Source organism: Mustela lutreola, chromosome 1 (genome assembly GCF_030435805.1).
Source record: "Mustela lutreola isolate mMusLut2 chromosome 1, mMusLut2.pri, whole genome shotgun sequence".
In the NCBI taxonomy this organism is placed as follows: domain Eukaryota; kingdom Metazoa; phylum Chordata; class Mammalia; order Carnivora; family Mustelidae; genus Mustela; species Mustela lutreola.
The window spans coordinates 248,449,206-248,472,348 of NC_081290.1; the positions used below are offsets into that span (position 1 = coordinate 248,449,206).

General features: G+C 47.2%; 1 protein-coding gene across 2 annotated transcripts; it reads right to left on the reverse strand.

Annotated features, from left to right (window-relative positions):
* Positions 1 to 2,422: 2,422 nt before the first annotated feature.
* On the reverse strand, positions 2,423 to 21,540 carry CSRP3 (cysteine and glycine rich protein 3). Of its 2 annotated transcripts, none has more exons than XM_059138077.1 (6): positions 21,433 to 21,540; positions 12,466 to 12,605; positions 7,439 to 7,607; positions 5,562 to 5,694; positions 4,325 to 4,418; positions 2,423 to 2,739 (listed from the first exon to the last, which is right to left on the reverse strand). In XM_059138077.1, exons 2-6 carry the CDS (start codon positions 12,575 to 12,577, stop codon positions 2,663 to 2,665), a joined length of 585 nt encoding a protein of 194 aa, XP_058994060.1. In that variant the 5' UTR covers positions 12,578 to 12,605; positions 21,433 to 21,540; the 3' UTR covers positions 2,423 to 2,662. The 2 variants fall into 2 exon arrangements, with proteins under 2 accessions (XP_058994060.1, XP_058994069.1); XM_059138086.1 differs by lacking the exon at positions 21,433 to 21,540 and adding an exon at positions 20,900 to 20,903 and having other exon boundaries at positions 12,466 to 12,606.
* Between the last annotated feature and the right edge of the window lie 1,603 nt (positions 21,541 to 23,143).

Below are 23,143 nucleotides of genomic sequence, written 5' to 3' on the forward strand. Positions count from 1 at the left end.
TTCCAAACTCCTTCACTCCATGTATAATAATCTCTTCTTTCACATTCTAGCAGAATTTGCTCATGGTCCAGCCTACAGGCTCTCCCGCTCCCCTCGCTTAACAAATGTTTACAAAGTGCCTACTGTTCTAGAGCACTATGAATACATACACGTCACATTCTAACAAAGCAGCAGATAGGAGTTCAGAATTGCACTGTGCAGAGAGCAATGCTGTGTCACTTACATGCTGGCTGTGGAAACACGGAGGTGGATTAATTCTGCTCGGGAAGTTCAGGAAAGCTTTTGCAGAGGAGATGGCTTTTGACCCTTGACTTGATTATAGGAGCTCGCCAGGCTGAGAAGTTGGTGAGGTGGTAAAGTTGGAGGGGGCTCTACCTTCTAGACATTTCAGGCAAAAAAAGCAGCATTAGCAAAAGTGTGATGGCGTGAGGATACTTGGCCTATTTGGAAAGCGTCAAGTCTTTGGCTGTAGCTGAAGCTCGTCTGGAAGGTCTAAACCTAAAGTTGAAGGGTAAGTCCAAAGTCCTTTATGGACTTTGTAAAAGTCCGTATATGACATATGGCATATGGGCCAAATTCTGTCCCTCCGCTTGGCCCCACATCTATATGTTGAAGTCCAAACTCCCAGAACCTCAGAATGGGATTGTATTCAATCTGAGGATAGGGGTCTGAAGATCTGAAGATAGGGTCTGATGAGGATCTGAAGATAGGGTCTTAGAGAGGTAATTAAGTTAAGATGAGGCCTTTCAAGGTCCCTGATGCAATAAGACGGGTGTCCTTATAAGAAGAAGAAATTAGGACACAGACATGCACGGAGGGAAGGCCATGTGACAACACAGGGAGAGGGTGGCCATAGACGAGGGGAGAGGTCCTCAGAAGAAACCAACTCTGCTGACTCCTTAATCTCCAATGTGTAGCCGCTGCAAGTGTGCAAATGTAATTTCTGCTGTTTGAGCCGCCCAGTCCATGGTCCTTTGTAATGGAAGCCCTAGCTGACTGCTACGTATTCCAAAGGGTAGGAATGGAAGGGATGCATTCTAGAGACATTTTGGACTCACAATCAAGGAGGCTTGGGGAGTGAAGCAAGGGAGGGTGAGGGAAAGGGCAAAGCCATGGATGACTTGAGTTTTGGGCTCAGTCTCGCAGGTGGATGGATGGTGGGGCTGGGAACTGTGAGACGTGGTGGCGGAGAGAACACTGCACAATCCGGTGATCATTTCGTGTGTGTATCCTACCCCTCTGCAAGCCTGGAAGTCTCTAGGGCAGGGAACTTCCTAGTGAAGGCCTAGGGACTATATTTATTGCATTTAAAATCCGTGCAGGTTAAAGGGGACTTGATTGACTTATTTATCACTGATGTTATTAACTGTTGGATTGACATTGATGGGATCCCAGACAACTCTAGTCAAAAGCTTACAAGTTAGAAATAATCGCGGTACCCTGCCTTCCCCAGAGAATGTAAAATGTACGGGATTTCCATCCTCGGCTCATTTTACTGGAACTCCATGGCTGAGTTACCCCAGCATGGGGTCTCTGGACAAAAAAAGCGTACTTCTACCTTACCTCTTTGAAGGTAGAATGAGACACAACCCCTGCCATTCTATCCATACCAATCCAACAGAGAACATGATAAAATGTAATTGCATTTTGAGTATCCAAAAACTAGTAGGTAACCAAGTCAGTGAGGGGCTTTGTCTATACGATAACGTGTGTCGTCAGCCCCGAAGTAAGAGCTCCTTTTAAAAGAAAGCCTTCTTGAGCCTTGGAGCAGAGATGAACCCATGATTTCGTCTAGACACTCACTTGCTTTCATTTCCTCCCAGAAATCAGAATTCTCCCGGGGGCGGGCGAGATGCAGTCATCGTTAAAAGCAGAGCCCCAAGAAAATATGCACGCCTGGGCTGCTGAGAACTTGCTGAGGAGGCAGAGACATTAATTGGCTGCATTTCATGGGTGAGGCCGGCAATTTGACGTAGGAGAGGGTTTCAGAAAATTGCTAAACCCTAGGGAATTGTCCCAGAATAAAAGAAAATCATCCTCCCGTTGTTTATAACACAGAAGCAAACTCCTCAGTTTGTTGCCATTTCCGGGTTTTCATGAAATGTGTGAAGATTGCGAAGCCCCTCGTAGGACAAAAGGACTGACGCTTCAGCAGTTTTTTGGTTTTGATGTTCCTTCCAGAATTCGGTCTCATGTTGTCTGCTTCCTCCGGAACCCCGTTTCCTTCTCTGCCAGCAGCGAGAAAGCAGCTCCGCGGGCAGATTCTGGAAGCCCTCTCTCCTTTGCCTCTTGTTCCTCCTGCTCACACCGTCCCCAGGGGACACTGAGATTCATGACATCCTTGCAGTGAGTTTTTTGAAACCTCTCTCTTTTTCCCTGAAACTCGCCCTCTATTCTACAGAAAAGATACAGAGACACAAGGTGCCGCCAAAGCATTTATTGCCTCTCCCACCCCCAGGTGTCAGAAATAATAACGCATTTGTTACAGGTTAAACTGTTAATACTCTTCTTCCAAAAGTGTTTCCTAACTTTGGGTAAAGACTATGATCACTTCTGAAGAGAAATACTGCCCGGGCCCCAACAAGGGCATGATGGGGCCAGGCTTCCCGTCTGGCAGGAGGACTCGGCAACTGTGAAAGACTGGTGGAAATACACGCACTTTTCACTCTTTCTTCTCCACTTGTTGTGTGAGGCCTCCAAACCCAATACCTGTAGGGCCAAAATTTTTGGCATAGCAAACTGTGAACGAGAAGGGAGGGGGTAAAAGGGAGAGAGAAAGGGTTGGTTAGACCATCATCACGCTTCCTGGGGTCTGATGCAGGCCTTCCAGCTCTGAGAGGCATCCTGTGACACACGGATTCCCAAGTTAACTTGGGAGTACGTTGAACTACACGGACTTTCAATCTGCTGATAAAGATGGTTGATACTTCTGGGCACTTAGGATTCAGCGTTCACAGGCATTTAATCATTTGCGTGAACGTGAAGTGGCCCCTGCTTGCCTGCCAGCCTGGTCCCCTCCTGCCTCTGCCTCCTTCCTGACACCCCAGGCACACGGAACGACCCAGGGTCCCTGGAATGAACCGCAGTGCCCTGGCCTGGGTGCCGGTGCACGCACTGCTCCCCGTTCCTGGAATGTCCCCCACCAATGTCCCCCCACCATTCACCCTCCAAGATCCGAGGAGGCTCGTCTTCCAAGAAGCTTCCCCTAATGCCCCAAGCTGCTCACTCGCCTCTGGGTGCTGCCGCACTGTGTGGTACTGGGGCTTTGTTCCCTTGGCAGCAAGGTTGTCTACGTGTCACTCTGTCAGCTGACTGCAGCAACATTTTAGGGGTTTTGGCCTGCGAATGCTAAGGACCCTCTGTGCTCTCCACTGTCGGAAGAAGGCACCTCCCGTGGGATAGTGCGTTCCTTTGCATTCCATCTCCCCAAGAGCAAAGCTTTGGCATCCCGCGGTCTTGATGAGGAATGGCCTCCCACTGCTCTTCTCCATCGCTCCTCTCACTTCATTCTACCACGCGCACTTGGAGACCGAGGGACACCATCATTCTGTGCAAGGGTGGGAGATTCCCCACTGAGAAACTGTGGCTCTGGGGCTGAGGGGACAGCTCCTTGCCCCTAATGCGTCCCTCCCTTTTCTTAGCATCAGAAGAGAGTTAGCCTCTCTTCCTCTCTGCAAGACAAAGGGACCGTTGGAGGCATCTGGGGGTAGAGCAGGGGGGACAGGAAGGAAAACCTGTTCCTCAGTTCTGTCCCTGTGATCACTAAGTGATACGCAACATTAGAAAGAGAAACGCCAGGAAGGAAGGAGAGAGAGAGCAAGAGTGGGAGGGAGGGAAGGATATAGTCTGTCTTGATGAACCAAAGAGAAGTCAGACTCTCTAAACTAATGAACTGTTATTTAGTCTAATGAACTAAAGAGAGTTCATTCTCCCTTAGTCACCCGTAACCACCGCTCAGGTAGGTAGAGGGCGTTTGGGTTTTCAGAAGGGAATGTGATGCTGTTTATTGAGGCCTGTGGCCTCTTGCAGGACCAGAGTGAGGACCTTGTTTCTCCATGTCCCCTCCCCCTTCAGGCTGCTTTGAACCACTGAGCATCTGAAAGCATCTGGTCTCTCCCACCACATGCTCCAATGGAGAGGGCCAGAGCTGGGTCAGGGGGTGTAGAATTCTTTCCCTCTGGGGATTTTGCTTCCCATCCTGAGAACCCAAACTGCCCAGGCTGAGCAACCGTGCCTCCTGGCAAACACAAGCCTTTTGGCTGGACACAACTTATCCTCTGAGAATCCTCCTTGGGAAAACATGAGAGTCCCTGGAACCACTCACCTTTGCAGTAAAGTTCCCCATCTTTGTCAGTGACGTTCGTGGACTCTAGACTCTTCCCACAGATGGCGCAGCGAAAGCAGGTCTTGTGCCAAGGCTGAGGGGTGCAGAAGAGTGGGAGCGCTACGTTAGTGTGGGGGGCAGCACGTTCTGTTTCCGTGTGAGAACTCACCAGCAGCATATAAAGGAGTGCCACTATCTTAACCTCTCACACGTCTCATTGACCCCAGAATAATTTTTCCAGGGGTTCAGAGAAAATGGATTTGGCCAGCAATTCTCAGAACCCCTACAAATAAATTTATCAAAGTGATCACTGTGTATTCCTTCAGAACACACTAAATAGAAAAGGGCTTCCTCCTTCTAGAAGATCAAGGTATAAAGTACAGAGAAAGGAACTTGGGGGCACTGAATACGTTCATTTACACTGAATATAAAGTTAAAGAAGAAAAGAAGTGAAGAAAGAAGGCAATTAACCAGGAATTCAGCTTTGCTTGAACTCTGTGTGTTTCCCATGGAAGAGAGTCGCAGGGCTCGGATCTTCACAAGATGGCTTCCTTCCGCACGCCTGCCTGTCCCCCAGGCACAGCCTTGGGTTCTCATACATCTTCAAGGAGCCAGTCTTAGGGTGGAGACTGCCCTCATATTTGAGATCAGACACTCCAGGACCCTTGTTTCCACCCATCCCTCTCCGCTTCAGTATAAATGGGTTTTTGTTTTCCTCCATCAGGCCCAAACCCTTCGGCGAATACCCTGAAACCAGAGCTTGTAGGGCAAGTGTGCGGTAATGTCTCAGACATGGGGTGACTTCCCTAATTGCCAAGACCCTTGTGAACAAAGATGCTTCTCACTGCCCTGAGGGGTCTGCTCTATCCATCTGTGGCGACTGAGTTACACAGTGATGATGGGCTCACAGGGCTGACACCTTTCTGGAAGGATTTTGGACACAGAAGGACAAGGGGGCTCATGCACCTTTGTATCTCCAACCTTCTAGCTGGGCACCTTCTGCCCAGTGGACTGAAACTTGTTGCATCGAGTTGCACCAGTTCTAGTTTCCAAGGGCTCTGCTGAGTGGCGGCCACAGCCCAGGAAAGTGGGTGAGGATGGGTGGCTCCTAACATGGCTCCCAGGAGCAAAGGAGGATAAAGGGCCTGGCTCCCACCTGCGCACAGTTCCTACTCTCCTCTCTCATTCCTCCTGTGCAGATGAGCAAGTCCCATTTGGCTCCCACGGCAGTCCTTACCTTGCCACCTCCCATCACCTTCTCAGCAGCATAGACTGACTTTCCGCATCGGGGGCACTTCTCTGACTCTCCAAACTTCGCGGTGAACTTGGAAGGGTTGCTGGTGGTAGCTGAGCGTGCAGGCTTTGGGGACCTGGTGGGAACAGAAAAATAAATGAAACCTATAGACCTTGTTGGCAAAGGGGGCTTAGCTGTGTGACCTTGTGCAAGTTACTTAACTTCTCTGTGCTTCAGACTCCTCGTCTGGGAAAGGGGAGTAATCATGGTGCCTTCCTTACAGGGTTGTTGAGGAGGGTTCATGAGGGGACATGAGGAGAGCTCCTAGAAGTCTGAGTGTCTCCTGGGAGGTAGTAAGGGCTAACAAACCTTGCTGTCATTGGCTTAAATTTTTCCTTTCCCTTGTAAAGCCTTTAGTAAGGGTTCCATGTGCATTAGCTTGTGTTGTTGTTGTCATGTTAGCATTGCTGCCAGTGTTTAGATTTTTCTGTACCATCTCAAAGCCTACTGGTCTGCTTTATGGAGTGAGCTCTGAAGATACTACAGAGCAAGTTGGGATCTTGACAGTTGATCATAAGCAAACCTCAGCCCAATACACCGATGTGTCCTTGTCACGGTTCAGGTAGTCATCCTGCCTCAAAGGGTGACCTTGCCCAGTGTGAGTGACATCTAAGAAGCGCAGAAAACCCCCACCTCATTTCCATCTCTGTTGGTGTTTCCTTGTATATTTACCACTTGCTTCTCATCATAACCTCTAAGACAGGCAGGGCTGGTTGGGGGAGAGCAAGGGTTCCAGGGGCACCAGCCCAAGGCCAGGCAGCTCGTGCTCGCTTCGGCAGCACATATACCAAGGTCAGGCAGCTCATGACTGGTGGACTGGGATGAAACCCAGGTCTGTGGACTCTTGTCCCTCTTGATGTAGCATCACAAGGAAGCCCTAACAGAGAAGAGTGGGTTTCAAGCAACGTGTGGCCAAGAACGTGGTCGGTACCTGTCTTCACTAAACAGTGTTCAGTTGTTCACTGAGTGATGAGAAAAATTCAAATAACTGGTCATACATCCCTGCACTATTTTCCCAGGCTCTACCATGGCCTAACCTCTTTGGAAGGGGCCAGATGACAGTTTAGATGGTCTAACTCTGCTCTCTGGGGGAGGCCCTCCATGGGCCACTGTCTTGGGTGACCCTTTCTGTCTAGTCCCACTGTGGAGCTGAGCCTGGACACCAGCTGGCCAGACAGCACTGTGGGTGAGTGTCTGTCGGTCTGTACTCAGTTCCGGGCTGGAAGGCAGCGTCATCATCAAGATCGTAGGCCAGCCTGGTAGATGGCGCTTGTACAGGGTGATAGTCCGGCTTCCCTTGATCAGGCCGGGGGAATGTCAGCACTGTGTGGTCAGTGGGCAGCTAGGGGGGGCCCACTGCCCTTCCTGCAGACCCACCCTCCCTGTGATGTGGATGTTAATCATATTACAGCCCGAGGGAAGAAATCTTTTTAGTGACAAGCGCACAGTGAATGTCCACTGCTTCCGGGCCATATGTATGTGATTTGCACCGAAACACTCAAAGAGGAAGAAACGAGACTCCATGCAGTTTTGGCAAAGGTCAAACAATGGAAAAGCTGTACTTTCTGGGTTTCTCTTGACATGCAAACCAAGAGCCATGGTGTAAAAGTAATTGCTCTTTAGAAAGGCAGATAATTTGAAGAGAGCCTTGGGAGAGATGACACATTGTTAAAACTTGGTCAGACTGAGTATTCCTATTGTTGGCAAGTCAACAACTGAGACCATTCTCCCACTTCCAGAAAACGTTGCTATGGGAACAGAATGAACAGTCCCGATAGCTGGGGCTCTACCGGGCTGGGAGAAACAGGGCAATAACTCACTGTTGGAACTGGAGGCCCAGATGTTCGCCTGTGTCCGTGCTGAGGCAGCCAGCGCCTTGTCCGTACCCGATCCCCTTGGGGCCGTACCTGCGCCCATAGCAGACCTTACAGTAGATCTCGGACTCGTGAGCTGCAACCGTGGTGCTGTCGAGAGCCTTTCTGCAGGCCACTGCCGGGAAAGGGAGGGTCAGGGGGCTGGGGCCATGGTTCCTCCCCGCCTTCCCTGAAGCCCTGATGCCATACTCAGGGCCAAGAGACCCAGCGAGAGGGGTCCTCTGGCCAAGAGCACAGCTCTGATATCCTGACCCAGAGCACTCTGAGCTGTGGACCCCACGGCACCCCTGATTTCATAGGTGAGGAAACTGGGAAGCAGAGAAGGGACAGAATGTGCTCAGTGGAGACCATCTAGACAGAGGGGGAGGCCAGGATTGCAACGGGCTTGTGTGGTCTTGGACCAGCTGAGAATATTGTCCCTGAATCCGAACAAGCTGAATCCTTGAGTGTCTCAGCCCAGATGACACCAGGAGAGTGTGTGTCTGCATGTGTGCAGGGGTGGGTAGGGGATAAGCGGCTGAGACTGGGGGTGAGTTTATTTCCCCTTAATTATATCAGAATCAGGGTCCAGCAGTTTCTCTACTTACCATGGCCTTTGTTATGCAAGGAGATAGCTACCACTGAGGCTACTTTTCATCCAGTTCTGGAAGCAGGAGGTGGTGAAGGGGTAGACCTTCAGCTTATATTGGCTTAGCCCCAGGTCACCGTACATTACCCAGTATAAAGTATCCCCCATAATAGAAAGGATATAAGACAAGCCTCCATTTTCCAAAAAGAAGATATATAGAGAGAAATTTTTTGGGTTTTTGTTTGTTTGTTTGTTTGTTTTGCCAATTTGAAAAAATAAACTCTTTCCATCTAAAACTAATGATATACTATATGTTGGCTAATTGAATTAAAATAAAAAAAAAAAAAAGAGGGAGCGCCTGGGTGGCTCAGTGGGTTAAGCCTCTGCCTTTGGCTCAGGTCATGATCTCAGGGTTCTGGGATCAAGCCCCGCATTGGGCTCTCTGCTCAGCGGGGAGCCTGCTTCCCCCACCTTCTCTGCCTGCCTCTCTGCCTACTTGTGATCTGTGTCTGTCAAATAAATAAATAAAATATTTAAAAATAAACTTTCAAGGATGACAATGAAAGTGTTAAAACCTCCTAATATTTAATAATATCAATCAATAATAGGTTGATTTGGAGAGTTTCCTTTTTCAAATCTTCCACAAATTCAGGAAATGAGTGTATCCAAATTCTTTCTCCGCACCTTCACCGTCAGGGTCTCCCTATCACTGGTATCTTTTTGAGGCAGCTGACTCAGCTCTCCAGCTCCCCGCTTCTGCCTGCATCTTTCAGGGCCAACCCTGTTTATACTTGAGCGGGAGGCTGTCACCTGCAATTTGTGTCTCAACCAGAACTTCCTATCAGCATCACATTCAAACAGCTTTAAAGAACATGTAGAGGGCACTGGGTGGTTCAGTCAGTTAAGTGTCTGACTCTTGATTTTGGCTCAGGTCATGATCCCAGGGTTGCGAGATCGAGCCCTGCATCAGGCTTGGTGCCTGCCGTGGAGTCTACTTGTGATTCCCTCTCTCCCTCTGCCACTAGCCTCACTGGCACACTCTCTCCCTCTCAATAAATAAATAAAATATTTTAAAGAATGTAGGATTTTTGTAACTTAATAAGTCGCTGCATTGCTTATAACAGTGATCCTTAAAGGTTGTTTAAGGTTGTACTCACTGCTTGTCATAGTGAGGTTGTAGCCCCAAGAATGAATTAACATGTGCATTCATTTACTTACTTCCTTTTTTGTTTTTAAGCCGTTCAAGTGACCTTCAAAGGCTGTCCAGCTTTGAATGAAGCTGTTGCAGAGTACTATGCCTTCCCCAAACTGTATTTTATTTAAGAACATAGTAACTGAATATGAGAGTGAGGAAGCACAAAGTTGTGGACAAGGGGCTGGTGGTTGTATGGATGGGGAAATGAGTCTATGGAAATTCATTGAACAATTAAGTCAACATTGTATGTGTTAAAAATTCCCTGTAAAACAGAAAATCGAGAGACTATCCTACAGCATGAGATACTTCATAAGGCTTTGAAGACAAGGCAAACCCTTCTTATGAGGAATAATTTTTGGAGAAAAATGCCTTGCATTTAAATATATATACTGTCTATCTCTACCCTTCTTATTACTGTCAGCTGCAAGTCTCCAGAAAAGCATCTCCAGTATTCAGTGGTGTTCTAGACTCTGAGTTCCTTGAGCAAAACACTTTTACTTTGATATCCTCAGAACATAGCATGGGGCCCGCACGGAGTTAGTCCGCTGTGAACGTTTGTTGAATGAATGAGTGAGTGAGTAGATGAATGCACACAGGCCCATGGGAATCATGGTCAGTGACTTGTCCATGATTCTCAGCATGTAAGTAGCAAAGCCATGACTGGCCTCAGGGCCTCTGACCTCTGCTCCAGTCCATCCCTCCAGGATTGTGTATACCCCATCATGCCTGCATCCTTCCTATAGCCACACCCCCTGGGGCCTGACTAGCTTCTGCACCCAGGTGCCACCGCAGCTGCTCCCTTCTGTGTATGTGATGGGCGGTCAGTGCAAGACACACCTATTTCTATCACTAATTACAAGCAAAGAAGAATATAAAATAACCCACGAATGATGTGTCTGTTGATTACATGTAGACATTATAATTTTTGGACATATTAGGTTAAATAAAATGTTTTAAAATTAATGTCACTTCTTTATACCTTTCTAAAAATATGCCTACTAGAAACATTAAATGTATATGTGTGGCTTGCATGACATTTCTTTCGGACAACACTGGTAAGAAGGATGAAGGTTGTCTAGAAGTTTGGAGAACACTGGCCAGAGGACAAGCTAAGGTAGGCTCTGCTTTTCAGAATCCTATTCACGACAACAACAGGTTGGCCTGCAGACAGGCAGGTCATGGGGTGGTAAAAGAGAAAAGCACGCTCCTCCCCAGGATCCTTCTGTCCACTCCCACAGAAACGTGTGGGACTCACGTCCCACCCGTGAGTTCTAAGGACAATATCAAAGCATTAGAAGGGCTGTACCAGCAAATGCTCACACCCCTTCCATCACGGCTCTGTTGAACAAGACATCTTCCTGCCACTTGAGGAAAACAAGATACCCCTGACCATGGAAAGCTTCCCTACCATGTCCTGTTCTCACTCAGTAAAGTGGATCAGAGGAGAACAGAGGCCTGATCGGGAACCTAGTTTTCATCTTGTGACAACACAGGTATGGTGGGTGCTGTCGTCTCTGTTTTATAGACGGGGAAAGTGAGGCTCACGACGGTGGAATCACTTGCTCAAGGTCACGCACTTTTACATGGCAGAACCCAGACTCAAGACCTAGTCATTTGTACTCTAATTCCAGGGAACTTTCTGTTATTCCTCGAACCGCCTCTTCTTAAAGAACACTAGGTGTTTTTGGACAAAAGCCAGAAGGTCATAGAAGGCACTCTTGAGCAATGACTTCTGGGTAGCTGGAATAATAATGTTGAGTCTGATGGGTGTGTATGATGACTTAAAATAATTACTCATTGGGGCGCTGGGCAGGGTGGTTTAGTCAGTTACGCGTTGGACTCTTGATTTCCGCTCAGGTCATGATCTCGGGGTTGTGGGACTGAGCCCTGTGTCAGGGTCTGCCATGCTGGGCATGGAGCCTGCTTAATATTTATGCTTTCCCTCTCCCTCTGCCCTTCCCCACCTCAAAAAAATTACCCATTGCTAGAACCCAAGGCAATGGATACACAGACACTGAGAGCTGTGTATCCCCTATTCTTCAGTGAGAACTCGGTTTGCCACAGAAGATAAGAGATCATGGGAACTCCTGCAGTGGGTAAACCAGTATTATTTCTGGCAGCTTAAGGACAAAGTGCCTCCAGTCCTTGAAGTTCTGTGTTAAAGAGTTTGGGGCAATGTGATGCTTTATGGCTACTGGGCTAGATTGTGGAGGTCGTGTGGGGAGCCACGTTTATGGGGGGGGTCTACCAAATGTCCAGCAAAGTTAGCCCTTAAGCCAGACATACAGGTGCAAAGCAAGGAAGGTAGGTAGCCAAAAAAGACTGTTCTCCTAGAACTGGACTAGCCATTGAAACCTCTAGAATGAAGTCATGTCGAAGGGACAGGACTGAGGGTCTGAAGGTACAGGTTCTACTCCAGGCTCTGCTGCAGCTGTTTAGAGATGAGAAGTGATTTGTCCAAAGTCATGGGTCAGTCTGGGCCAGACTTCCAGATGGACCCCGGGATTTGTATTCCCCCCAGTTTTGGCATTTGTGCATCTGTATCCAGCTGATGATGATAAAGATATCCTTTGTCAGCCTACTGGTGCCTAGGCCCCAAACTCTTCCCTTCTGGACTGTTCTAGAATTGGCTGCATTGCCCCTCACCTGACACAGGTTCTTTCTTTCGGAAAGACCAGTCATAGCCGGCTTCAAAACACTGGCCAGTGGGAACAACCTAGAGCCAGATCCATCCTGGCTCCAGATAAGCAATGGCTTCCTCTCTCTGCCAAGTCACACTTTGTAAATGTTGCTCCTGGGTCAAGGTTCTCAGCATGGTGGCAGCAGCAGGCTAGCTTGTTCTGACTTTGAGCAGCAGGGAAATGGCCTCCGAGCTGGGCAAGCAGTTGGCAAGACGGTACTCAGGAGAATACCATCCATTTAGGTGGGGACCCAAAGTGATATTTCTATTTTATAAAAATAAACTCCAAACCCCATGCCCGATGTGGGGCTCGAACTCATGACCCTGAGATCAAGAGTCAGACACTTAACTGACTGAGCCACCCAGATGCTCCCAAAGTGATATTTCTATTAAGTTCCCAGGTACTGCTGCTGCTTTTGGTCCTTGGACCAGAGCCTGAGGACCATTGATACACAGTATCTGTGGCTAAATGTGAACTTTGAAATGCCCTCTGGGTGCTATGGGGCCCTCGTGCTGTTCACCCGACTCACTGCAGTGGAAGCAGGTCTTGTGGAAACTCCTTCCGTTGCACTGGATTTCTTCTGCGTGGTAGACTGTCTTTTCGCAGGCGCCGCATTTTGCTCCTCCGCCCCAGTTTGGCATCTTGAAGACCTTCTGACCAAGGTCAAGTCTAACAGGATATAAAGGAAATGTACTCTGAATGTTGGTAATCTCAGGAGTGCACTAGTGCCTGGTAGTACTGTGGTCTGAAGACCAGATCCAGCCCCAGTGTGTTTGGTGGTTTGTGTACGCATGCATCCATGCGTTGAGCAAATACTGTGTGCGTGTCTCTGAATGGGCTTGGACACTCAGATGGCTCTGAGCCAGTCACTTTACTACTTTAGGACTCAGTTTCCTCTTCTGTTAAATTTCAGTAGCACCTGCCCCTAGATACCTCTCAAGGTTCTTGGAAGGAATAGATGAGCTAATTTTGCATATATAAAATTGTAAACAAATACTGAATATAATTTTTTGTATCTGAAATTTTAAACATTCCAGTGGAAGTGGGGATAATCTATGAAAATGGCATATCTTCTTACCTAGCTTGGTGCTTCTCAGATCACATCAGATCTTGCTACTCTGCAGATGTTGGTTTGGTAGATAGATGTGAGTGAGGCAGGGAATTCTGCATTCCTAACCGCGTCCAGGCAGTGCTGATGCTACTCATAGTGGACCATTGTTTGGGCAGCAAAGCCTTAGCTAATCTTGCTGATAAAAATCTATGACAGAGAAGCTCTCCCATTCAGATTTATTCCTCCTATCCCTTAGACCCAAGCAGGAAGCACTACACTAGCTGAGTAGTCTGAACACCTGCCTTCCGCTCTCAGAGCTTCCGCCGGTGGCCGTGGGCAGTGAGATGAACTGCATGGCTTCTCTTAAGTTTGCCTCCCCACCTGTGTTATGAAGAGAGTCATTATTCCCCCCCCCTATATACACACCCCATTTGGTGTGTATATAGCACCAAAGGAAGGGACTTGGCAGAACTCATGGTGCCAGGTGTGATCCCAGGAGCTGGGTGATAGTGCCACGTGTCCTCCCACACCCTTCCAGGACGTTCTGCTGCAAGGAGCAGCTGCTAGTCACAGCCCCAGGTCCTCGTCGTCTCCTCACCATAGCATTTGAGTGAGAGATACCAGACAAGTAGGGGCATCAAAAAACAACTTTCCCTTTCTTTCTGCATCTATGCATAAGTATGCATCCAGTTGTTACTTTTCCCAGAGCAGAACTAAAATCAGCCATCCATAGTCAGTGAAATTTCTGAAATCCTGCCAGCTCTGTGGGGCTGAATTTTCTCTGAGATCCTTTGGTTTCTAAGAAGCCTGGTATGTCATCTTGTCATTGACACCAAGCACTATCAGGCCCTTCCAAGTGGCTGCTTCTGACCTTCTCTTTCCCTTCTGGGAAGCCAGTCACCTTCTTATAATAGTTGGCGATTAATGCTAAGCCCTCCCAAGTCAACGGTCCAACAAAGACAGATTTTGCTAAGAAACAGAAGGCAAATAGCAAACAGGCCACTAAACCTGATACCAGAACCAAAGGAAACATCTCTACCTAAATGTCCCTGTAAAGAGCTTTCCCATTTACCAAGAACAGCATGAGGTTAGCCAGGAACATCCTACCCTTCCTCTCATAGGAGCAGGCCCTTCTTTTTATTCAATAGAATTTTAGAAAATACTCTTTAAACTTTTTTTTAGAGGAAACATCTAGTGCATCTATTTCTGTAGTTCAGATTTTTGGAGGAAAGAACAATGGATTTTGAAATGAAAGGCTTGGAATCCAATCTACATGCCTTCGCTTACCACGTATTTACTACCTACCTATCATGTGTCAAGCACTGTACTAGGAACTTGGTGATGGATCAAGGGGAGGAAAACGTATAAAAATAAATAATTTGTGTCACCTAGAATGAGAAGACTACATTCTAGAGGAAGAAGCAGGAACCAGAATACCCTGTACCAAAGAAGAACCTTATGAGAGCACCATGCAAACTCAAAGGAGACTATGGCTACCCACGTTTAGACTGGGGGTGAAAGACACGAGTTGTTGGAGGAGTCCATGTTGACCTTTTGTATGGTGAATACGAGTTTACCAGATAGAGAAAAGGAGGAAGGACATTTCAGGTAGAGAAAAGAGCACACAGAAAGGCATATCTTAATATCTTCTAAAAGAGCCCAAATTGCTTATTTTTGACTCCATTAAAAATTTTAGGTCTCGGGCGCTTGGGTGGCTCAGTGGATTAAAGCTTCTGCTTTCAGCTCAGGTCATGATCTCAGGGTCCTGGGATCTAGCCCCGCATCGGGCTCTCTGCTCAGCTGGGAGACTGCTTCCCCCACTCTCTCTCTCTCTCTGTCTACTTCTGATCTGTCAAATAAACAAATAAATAAAATCTTAAAAAAAAATTTAGGTCTCTATGGTTGGTATAGATCTTCAAGGATTGACCAACCCCTTATTTACAAACCAGGTAAGGTGAAAGAAAGAAACATTTGGGAATATTTTCTTAGCTAATTTCTTTTACTAAGATTCTGCCTGCCTCTCTGCTTACTTGTGATTTCTCTCTGTCAAATAAATAAATAAATAAAATCTTTAAAAAAAAAAAAAAAAGATTCACCCTTCTCTAATTAAAGATGATACATTCTTTGGAAAAGAGTAGAATCACATAGTTTTCTGTTCATGTTCATTTTGATCCTGGATTGTAACATAATATAAAATAGAAGAGAAATGTAATACAGATCTGGAAATGAGACAGTGACACTAGTGAAATTAATGAGATGGAAAGTTTCAATGAAAACAAGCCTAGGTCACATTTCTTGTCTCAAATCTTTGGTGGAAATCTCATTGGCATGGCCTGCAAGTTCATGGTAGCCAGAGACAGCCCTTGGGAGGATGTAGGCTGGCGCATTCAGTAATTGTCCACACATAATACTTTTCAAAGTGAGGATAAGATTACAGATAATACCTTCTTAAGAACGTAATGGATCCTAGCACAGGTTATTTTTTTAAGTGATCATAAAATATCTGACATACATGTATTAGGACTTGAAACCCAGAATAGAAATCTGTAAGCATTTTACTAAACAGGTGCTGAGTTCCATTTTTAAAAGTTGGAAATGTAGCTATGAAGATTAAACACAGAAGACATCTCTGATTTCTTCTTCCAGTGCTCAAAGGCCAAAAGGCAGAGGGTGTTGTAAAGCACCTCGGAAGACATGGGTCCTAGTCTTGACCTTGTGGCCTTGAACTTGGGTGAAATATGATGGAACTGAAAGCAGTATTGAGCTAGTCACAGGCAAGGCATCGTTACCCCCTTTACTTCAGGCTATTCAAATAGCACCAATCTGCTAATTAAATCACCGTGATTTGAAAGCACATTTAAGTCCTGGCTCATAAACATAACCTTTTCAGCCTCCCACATTGCTTTGGAATTCCTGTGTCTCAACACTCTGCTAACCAGGCCCAGAATGTGAGTTTATACTGGCAAGATACCAAGGGATGGTTCATTTGTTTATCAGCGTTGCCTGGCACAAGCGAGGGTCATTGAAGGTAGGATGCTAAATATAGGCTTGCCTGTCACTCAGCCCCATCTGCCACCTGGGTCACAGTCTCCATCATATCACCTGGCATTACTCCCCAGAGCCAGTCCCGGAGATGGCTGTGCTGTCACAGAAGAAGTCGAGGGTCAGGATTGAAATGGGGGACAATCTGGGGCTCCTGAAGATAAGATAGATTGCAAGTTTTGCTACATTGGCTAGGAAGAGGGTGAGCTCCAAACTTTTAGCTACCCAGATCCTGGTGAGACCTGTGTCAGTTTCCTCACGAATAATACTGTGGGAACTGTGATACCAGGGATATGCCACAGTGCGCCCTGGGAAAGCACTGGATCAGATGCAGGAGGCTGGAGTTCTAGCTCCATTCCACCTCCTCAAAGCTGTGTGATCTGGGGAAACCAGCAAAGCTCTCTGAACTTCAGGAAACTTTCTGTTCCACTCTTGCTGGGAGGATTGAAACAGTTCAAGTACCTCAAATCCCTTTGTAAACCATCAAGTATTCTAAAATGTGTGAATTAGGGGTTCAGTTGGTTAAGCAACTGCCTTCAGCTCCGGTCATGATCCCGGAGTCCAGGGATCGAGTCTGGCATGGGGCTTCCTGCTCAGCAGGGAGTCTGCTTCTCCCTCTCACCCTCTCCCCTCTCATGCGTGCTCTCTCTCTCTCTCTCTCTCAAATAAATAAATAAATAAATAAATAAAATCATCAAAAATAAAATGTGTGAACTAATTAGATTTGCAGTAACTCTGAACTGTCACATCTCAATTTGAACTTTTAAACGAGTAACCGCGGTATGCGCCATGGCACCGTCTTCCTACTCCAGCGCTCACCGTTCGTCTGTTATCAGCTGTGGATCTGAAAAGTGATCCTTAGAGTAGAAGTGGGTGGGGGAGACAAAACAGGCACGGAGTGACTCAGTTTCTTCTTTATAGAGGTCTGCTAAAGAATGTTGGAGGGAAGGGAACCTTAGGCCATGACTTCGAGCAGAAACTATTAGCGACAATGCCATTTCTGGCTCAGCGTGGGTTCATGTGGTCACCCTTTTAGAAGCCTGATTCTGCATAGTGAGTTAAATTGTCCAGACTGGCTCAAGCCAAGATTTTGTATCATGGGAGCGTATATCTGGAATGTAAGCAATAACTATCAATCTAATAATATTACTATTGAAGCTGAAGTGTGTGGTGTCCCTTCGGCCAGGCACTGTGGATTAGCTCACTCTGTCTTCAAGGTAGACACTATTACAAAAGTTGCCTTTGGTAACTTTTGGGGAAATGGAGTCTTAGGGAAATTATGTTGCCCACGGTCACATGGTGAGATAGGAATTTAGGTCTCTGACTCCAAAGCTGTATTCTTATATTAACATTAGTGGGGCGTCTTGGTGTCTCAGAAGGTTAAGCGTCTGCTTTCAGCTCAGGTCATGATCTTCAGGTCCTGGGATCGAGGGGACTGACCCTACTGATCTGGGGAGCCTGCTTCTCTCCTACTTCTCCCCCTCCCCCTGCTTGTGCTCTCTCTATCTCTCTCTCTCAAGTGAATAAAAAAAATCTTTAAAAAAGTCAACAAAAATTAGCTACTCTTTATTGTTTCCTCCACGTTGGTTGCTTTGTGTGTACTATCTTCAATACAACAGCCCCACAGAGCAAATTTTGTCATCTCCATTTTGCCGAGGAGAAAACTGAGACTCAGAGAACTTGAGTGACTTCTCTGAGATCACACAGCCCACAAGCAGCAGGGCTGCAATTCAGACCCGAATGAAGCCCGTTCTATATCCCATGTCTCTGCTTCCAGCACACTGGAGAGAGCATAGGGTCAGCACCTCCATGAACCAAACTTCCCAGCTGATGGGAACTGAGATCTGACTGACCCCCTTGTCACCGCACGGGCCAGAGTGTACTCATGGGTGGGAGGATCAGGGAGCCTGAATTTAATTCAGTAAAATAAAAGCCTCCCTAAGAGTCATTGCCATTCAGACACGGAGAGAACTCCTTCGAGGCTGGTGAGTTCCCTTTCACCGTTGACTTTAGCCCAGCGGGGCATAGCTGCCCACATGACTACTGGGTTGTGAAGCCCCTTCAAGGCTCCTTCAGGCCCTGAGACAGGTGTAGGGATCTGAAAAGCGACTAGAGCCTCACGTTGCAGAAATGCTGCCCAGTGACAGTCCCCTCTCAATCACTGCCTCTTCTCTACGGTCTTAATCCAGGTAGGTGAGATGGCATAGTGGAACAGCACGGGCTTTGCAAAGAACCCGGCCAGGGCTCAAAAAAAGCTGTCTGCCAGACCCTGGACAAAATGCTCTAAGTCTGTGAGCCCCACTGTCCCGTTTTCATGCATGTGAGGACAGACGAGAAGGCTTGTTTTCAGAGGTTTCCAGGTTAGAGAGGATCATTCTAATATCTAAGGCACTACATACACAAATGCACAATACATGGCAGGTGTCTAATCATTTTGTTGCTTTCCTTATTACTATTATTATTCTTACTATTATTATATGATATCCAGCTTTTAAATCCATTTTCTTAAAACAAGCAAATCTTTTCTGGCTTCTTCTCCGTGGCCCCTGTGGCTCAGACTGTGAACCCACTCTTGTTTCTTAGCTTTTAGAGCGTGCTGCCCCGAGGCGCACATGCAGCCCGGCCAGGGAGAGAGCTCCCTCGCGGGTGGGGATCCGGGTGCCCGGTGCCAGACATGGCATGCCAGGCAAAGTCCTAAGCCTGTGCCCCAGGACAGCTGCTTCCTTGCTTTGGCAGCCCCGGTGCCCAACACCAGCTGACCTCGCTGGCGATGGGGACATGGAAGGGATGCAGCCAGCCCCGGCAGAGTCCTCATGGCCCGGGGAGACCATGCCCTTCAGCTTCCCCGTGTGGGATACTCAAGGTCACTGGCTTCGTCCTATAGTTTGAGCAGATGAATGAAGTCCCCTCTGCAGAGGCCCTTTCGCCAAGCCTGGGAAGCCGATGTTGCTTACTCCCAGCACAGAAGTAAGCCCAAGTGTTGGCTCTTGTCTCTGAGAACTCTGAGAAGACACACCTGCCCGCGACAAACCACAGCTGTGACACGCAGCTTACCTTGCACCTTTTCTGAAATCACCTCTGATGTGTGGCCGAATTTGACTTTCAGAAACTCACTTTGCTCTACGTTGGCCCTGACACGTGTTTTTAAAGAGCACAGTGCACCCTGGTTTAGATCCTGGCTCGGCCGCTTCCTGGCCACGTCTAAGTTAATTACTTTGCTTCCTTGAGCTTTCATTTCTTCCTCTGAAGAATGACTTCTCATGGGACTTTCTGTGACAGTGAAATAGCGTTCCGTGCCTGCACAGGGCAGTAAACAGCCCACAAACCATATCAGCTCAATCCTTTCCCACCACGAGGTCCACGCTGAGGCTCAGAAAAGGCTCCCGCGTGTGGCCCTTGTGACCCTCCCTGTCTCCTCCTGCTTTTCTCCACTGCGGCAAATAACTGTAGCTTTTCACGTTTGAAGCCGTCACACTTCTCTTTGGCTGCGAAGCCCAGCCCTGGCTATGGTACACCCAGACATCTGAGCAGCTTGCTTCTACCGGGAAGTCTGCCTGCCACGGAGTTGTGTTTCCTGTGTAGTATATTCCCTGTCTGTGTCCTTCCTCTTATAAAGCAAATGAATCATCTTCTAACTCCCGGGCACCTTTTTATCTACCCTGACCTCTGGGCTTTCTTCTTTACACTTGCACTTAGTAGGAAATCCTCCTACAGCCCACCGGCCTTGGCCTGGGGCCTTTTCTGAAAAGGCTCGCGTATTTGCATGGTCTTACGTGACTTTACAAAGTACTTCCTATAGTCCGTCTCCTTGGATGCTAACAAATCCCTCGCAGATAGATGGCCTTAGCTTAATCTGACTGGGCAGAACATAGAAACTCTAGAGAAGTTAAATGATGTCCAGAACTGGGTTCTGAACCATCTCAGTAACAGATGCTATTTTCTTCTATTTCCTTCTTCAGATTCCCAAGATTTCTGAGTCTGTGTTCTTCCAAGATTCTGTCTCTACCTCTTTCAGGAGGATTATGGTGATTGGCCTGCTGAGTGATCATGTTCACTTGCCTCTCTTTCTCCCCATCTCTGTCTCTGTATCTCTGTCTGTCTCCTTCCCCTGCCTGGGTTCTTTCCTCTGTCTCTAAAGGATGGCTTGTGTGCTTGGGCTGCCAAGCACCTGTCTGCCTGAGCAGAGCGAGCACCGGGCCCTGGGGTCAACTGCCCTCTCTGACAATAGTCAGGCTCATTTTAATGACCAGCTTGATCAGAATGGAACCAAAACCAGGTCAGAGGAATTCCTTACATTTTCTGGGTCATATATACTTTGTGATGACTTGGAGGTACCCAGTATTGAGATTTTGGTCCCCAAAGTGAACCGAGGACAAAGGCTCTCTCTATTTCCCCACCCTCGCCTGCCTTGGTGCTGCCTCCCCACCCCTAACCCCAGCTCCAACACACAAGATGGTCACCACAAGCTCATTCAGAAAGGCGGAGTTCCTCAGATCTGTCACCCAGCTCCTTCTTGGGGTTGTCACTGGCCCAGCACAGGGATGGGAACAGAAATTAGAGGTGGCGGCTCTGATCTTTGGTCAGCATCTCCACTCAGACTATTGCTTAAAACCACTTCTCATTCATTCTCCGTCACACTCACGCCTGTCATTCAAACGCTTGACTGAAACGGGGAGGAAACGCTGGGAATCACCCCTCCCCCTCCACAGGGCATTCTCCTCCCATGAAATAGAGTTTTAATGGATTTTTCAGTGTAGCAATGTCTTTTGGGGGACCTTTTTGGGGGGAGGTTGATTTAATTTTAAGTTACTAGAAGCAAGCCTGTTGCTGTACCTTCTTGGGATATAACATCTATTTTAAACCAGCAAATTGCCTGTGCGCAAAGCAGGTATGGTGAATGATAGAAACCTGTCCTTCGCCCACACCTTCTGAATAGCACGATCTCTTGTCGTCTGAGCATTGGAAAGCTGGCTTCGGCGGTATTGTACACTTTGTAACTGTTTAGGACAATATCACCCTCACAGAGAAGACCTGAAGGCAGGAAGTTTTCCGGAGATCCACGTCCAGTCGTTATATAGTAGTTCTAGGACTGGTATGGTGTTTTGATTAAGACACTGGGAAACATTCCAACGTGGAAATAGTCTTAGGCCAAACATTATCCCTTACTCATTTCTCTGTGAGGTTCCCTTGAACCCCCCCAATACTCATCTCCCTTTTGGGAGTTCTGTTAAACAACTGCTGGGTCCACAGCAGAACAGCTTGAGCCCTCCTCACACAGAACCAGAGTAGACACTGGCACCTGGGACGCAAAACACACCCTTAACTCTAGAGGACTCTTCCGAATCCCACCCAGCCACCCAGCCAGCCTACCCCCAGCCCAAGTGTCTGTGTCGCTCCACGTACCTGCCTGTGCGGTCTCTGTCGGCTCAACTGAGTATGGGGGCTCTTGTCCTCTTTAAATACATGGAGGCCGTCCCCAGCATTGGCCCATGGAGGGAAGGGTGGGAGGGAGGCCGAGGGGAGAGGGTGAATGAGACATGAGTAACACAACTGCTATCAGACGCTGAAAATAGCCTGTGACCAAAGCCCTGAGTTTTGTCCCCCTCACGCCAGCTGTGAGCCCTTAGAGAACAATATTGCTTGGGTTCTGTTTTAACTGCCAGCTGCCCATGGCACTAAGGGATCAATCTGCGGAATGTAAATTTCTGATCAAGGGGTCAGAACAGCAAAGAAGGATTTTCTATTGAAAATCATTTTTCCAGGCTCCGACTCCCCTGACCTTCCTGGAAATCAATGCAGGGTACCTGCAAATGAATCATGAACCATATCTGGAAGGCCTCTGGAACTCCGAGACACAGGTCACGGCGCTTGTGAAGAGAACTCAGGGCTAAAAATAAGAGTGATGGGTGTCTGAAATGATACTTAGATAATCTCTCCAAAGAAGCTTGGAGGAAAAAAGGTCAGCTAATCATCAGGGTCCTGGCCCTCCACGGCCTGCCATCCTATGAAGAAAAGTTTTCTCTCAAAGGTTTTGAATCGCTGCATTCATCATCTTTTTCTACTTAAGAATTTAATGGGCAGTGTGTCATATTTATGACAAACCTTGTCATAAATAAGCCTCTATGAAACTAGGTTTTCTTTGGAGGCCTAGTTTCTCTTTGCCTGATGTGTACATAATTTTGGTTTTCTTTTTTCATATTTTTGGCTTTGATCAAGCATCAAGGACACATATGACTTATAGAATTTGATAGGTGACAAGAAGTTCGGGATTTAAGAAACTTATTTTTCATGTTGTCTCTGAGGAAACTGAGGCACCTCACTTGCCCAGGCCAGGTTCTAGGCAGGTTGGCGGGGTCCAGATTGAAATCCAGGCCATCCACCTCTCAGGCAAAGGTACTTGATACTCTAGCATTAACCTGGACGTTGAGGTTAGGTGTAGGTAGTATCCAACCAAGAGGTATGTGAAATCCAGCCCTCCGAAACGGCCATATTAGCCCTTTGGTTACATGCTCACAAAGCAGTTGGTTGTGTGATTGAATATTTCCCCGTAAGGAAGTTTGGGGTAATTTTGTAAATATGGACACAGCACAACCCCATATGAGATGTCCTTGATCTACATTTATAGGTAGAAGTATTCATCATAGAAATTGGGAAAGGGCAAGTACTCCAAAATGTTAAAGTCAGAAGGAATTTTAGAAGTCTTCTAAGATAGCAGCTTACAAACATTTGTAGGTTTTTAAGAATAATAATACTTTTTCTATAGATAATCTTAAATGGAACATCAATATATAAAGCAGATAAAAAAACTTCTTTGCTTGAAATAAGTAGGTGGTCTTAAAGTCTCACTCACATAACTTTTCCCTGAATCCCCTAAGGCTTCTAAAATACTTCTTTGGTGGGGTGCCTGGGTGGTTCAGTTGGTTGGGCAACTGATTCTTGATTTCAGCTCAGGTCATAATGTTGGGGTCCTGGGATTGAGCCCCATTATGGGCTCCCGGTTTTGCAGAGAGTTTGCTTGTTTCCCTCTCCCTCTGCTCCTTCCCCTGCTCACTCTGTCTTTCTCTCTCAAGTGAATAAATAAGTCTTTAAAAAATAAATAAAATACTTCTTTGTG

Bases quoted from the DNA above. Each gene is read 5' to 3' on its own strand.
- CSRP3 (XM_059138077.1), bottom strand. From the start codon at position 12,577: ATGCCAAACTGGGGCGGAGGAGCAAAATGCGGCGCCTGCGAAAAGACA. The intron at 5,695-7,438 runs GTGAGTTATTGC...TGTTCCCACCAG, and splicing joins CTGGGCCTCCAGTTCCAACA to GTCCCCAAAGCCTGCACGCT. The intron at 2,740-4,324 runs GTGAGTGGTTCC...TCTCGTTCACAG, and splicing joins TGGGGAACTTTACTGCAAAG to TTTGCTATGCCAAAAATTTT.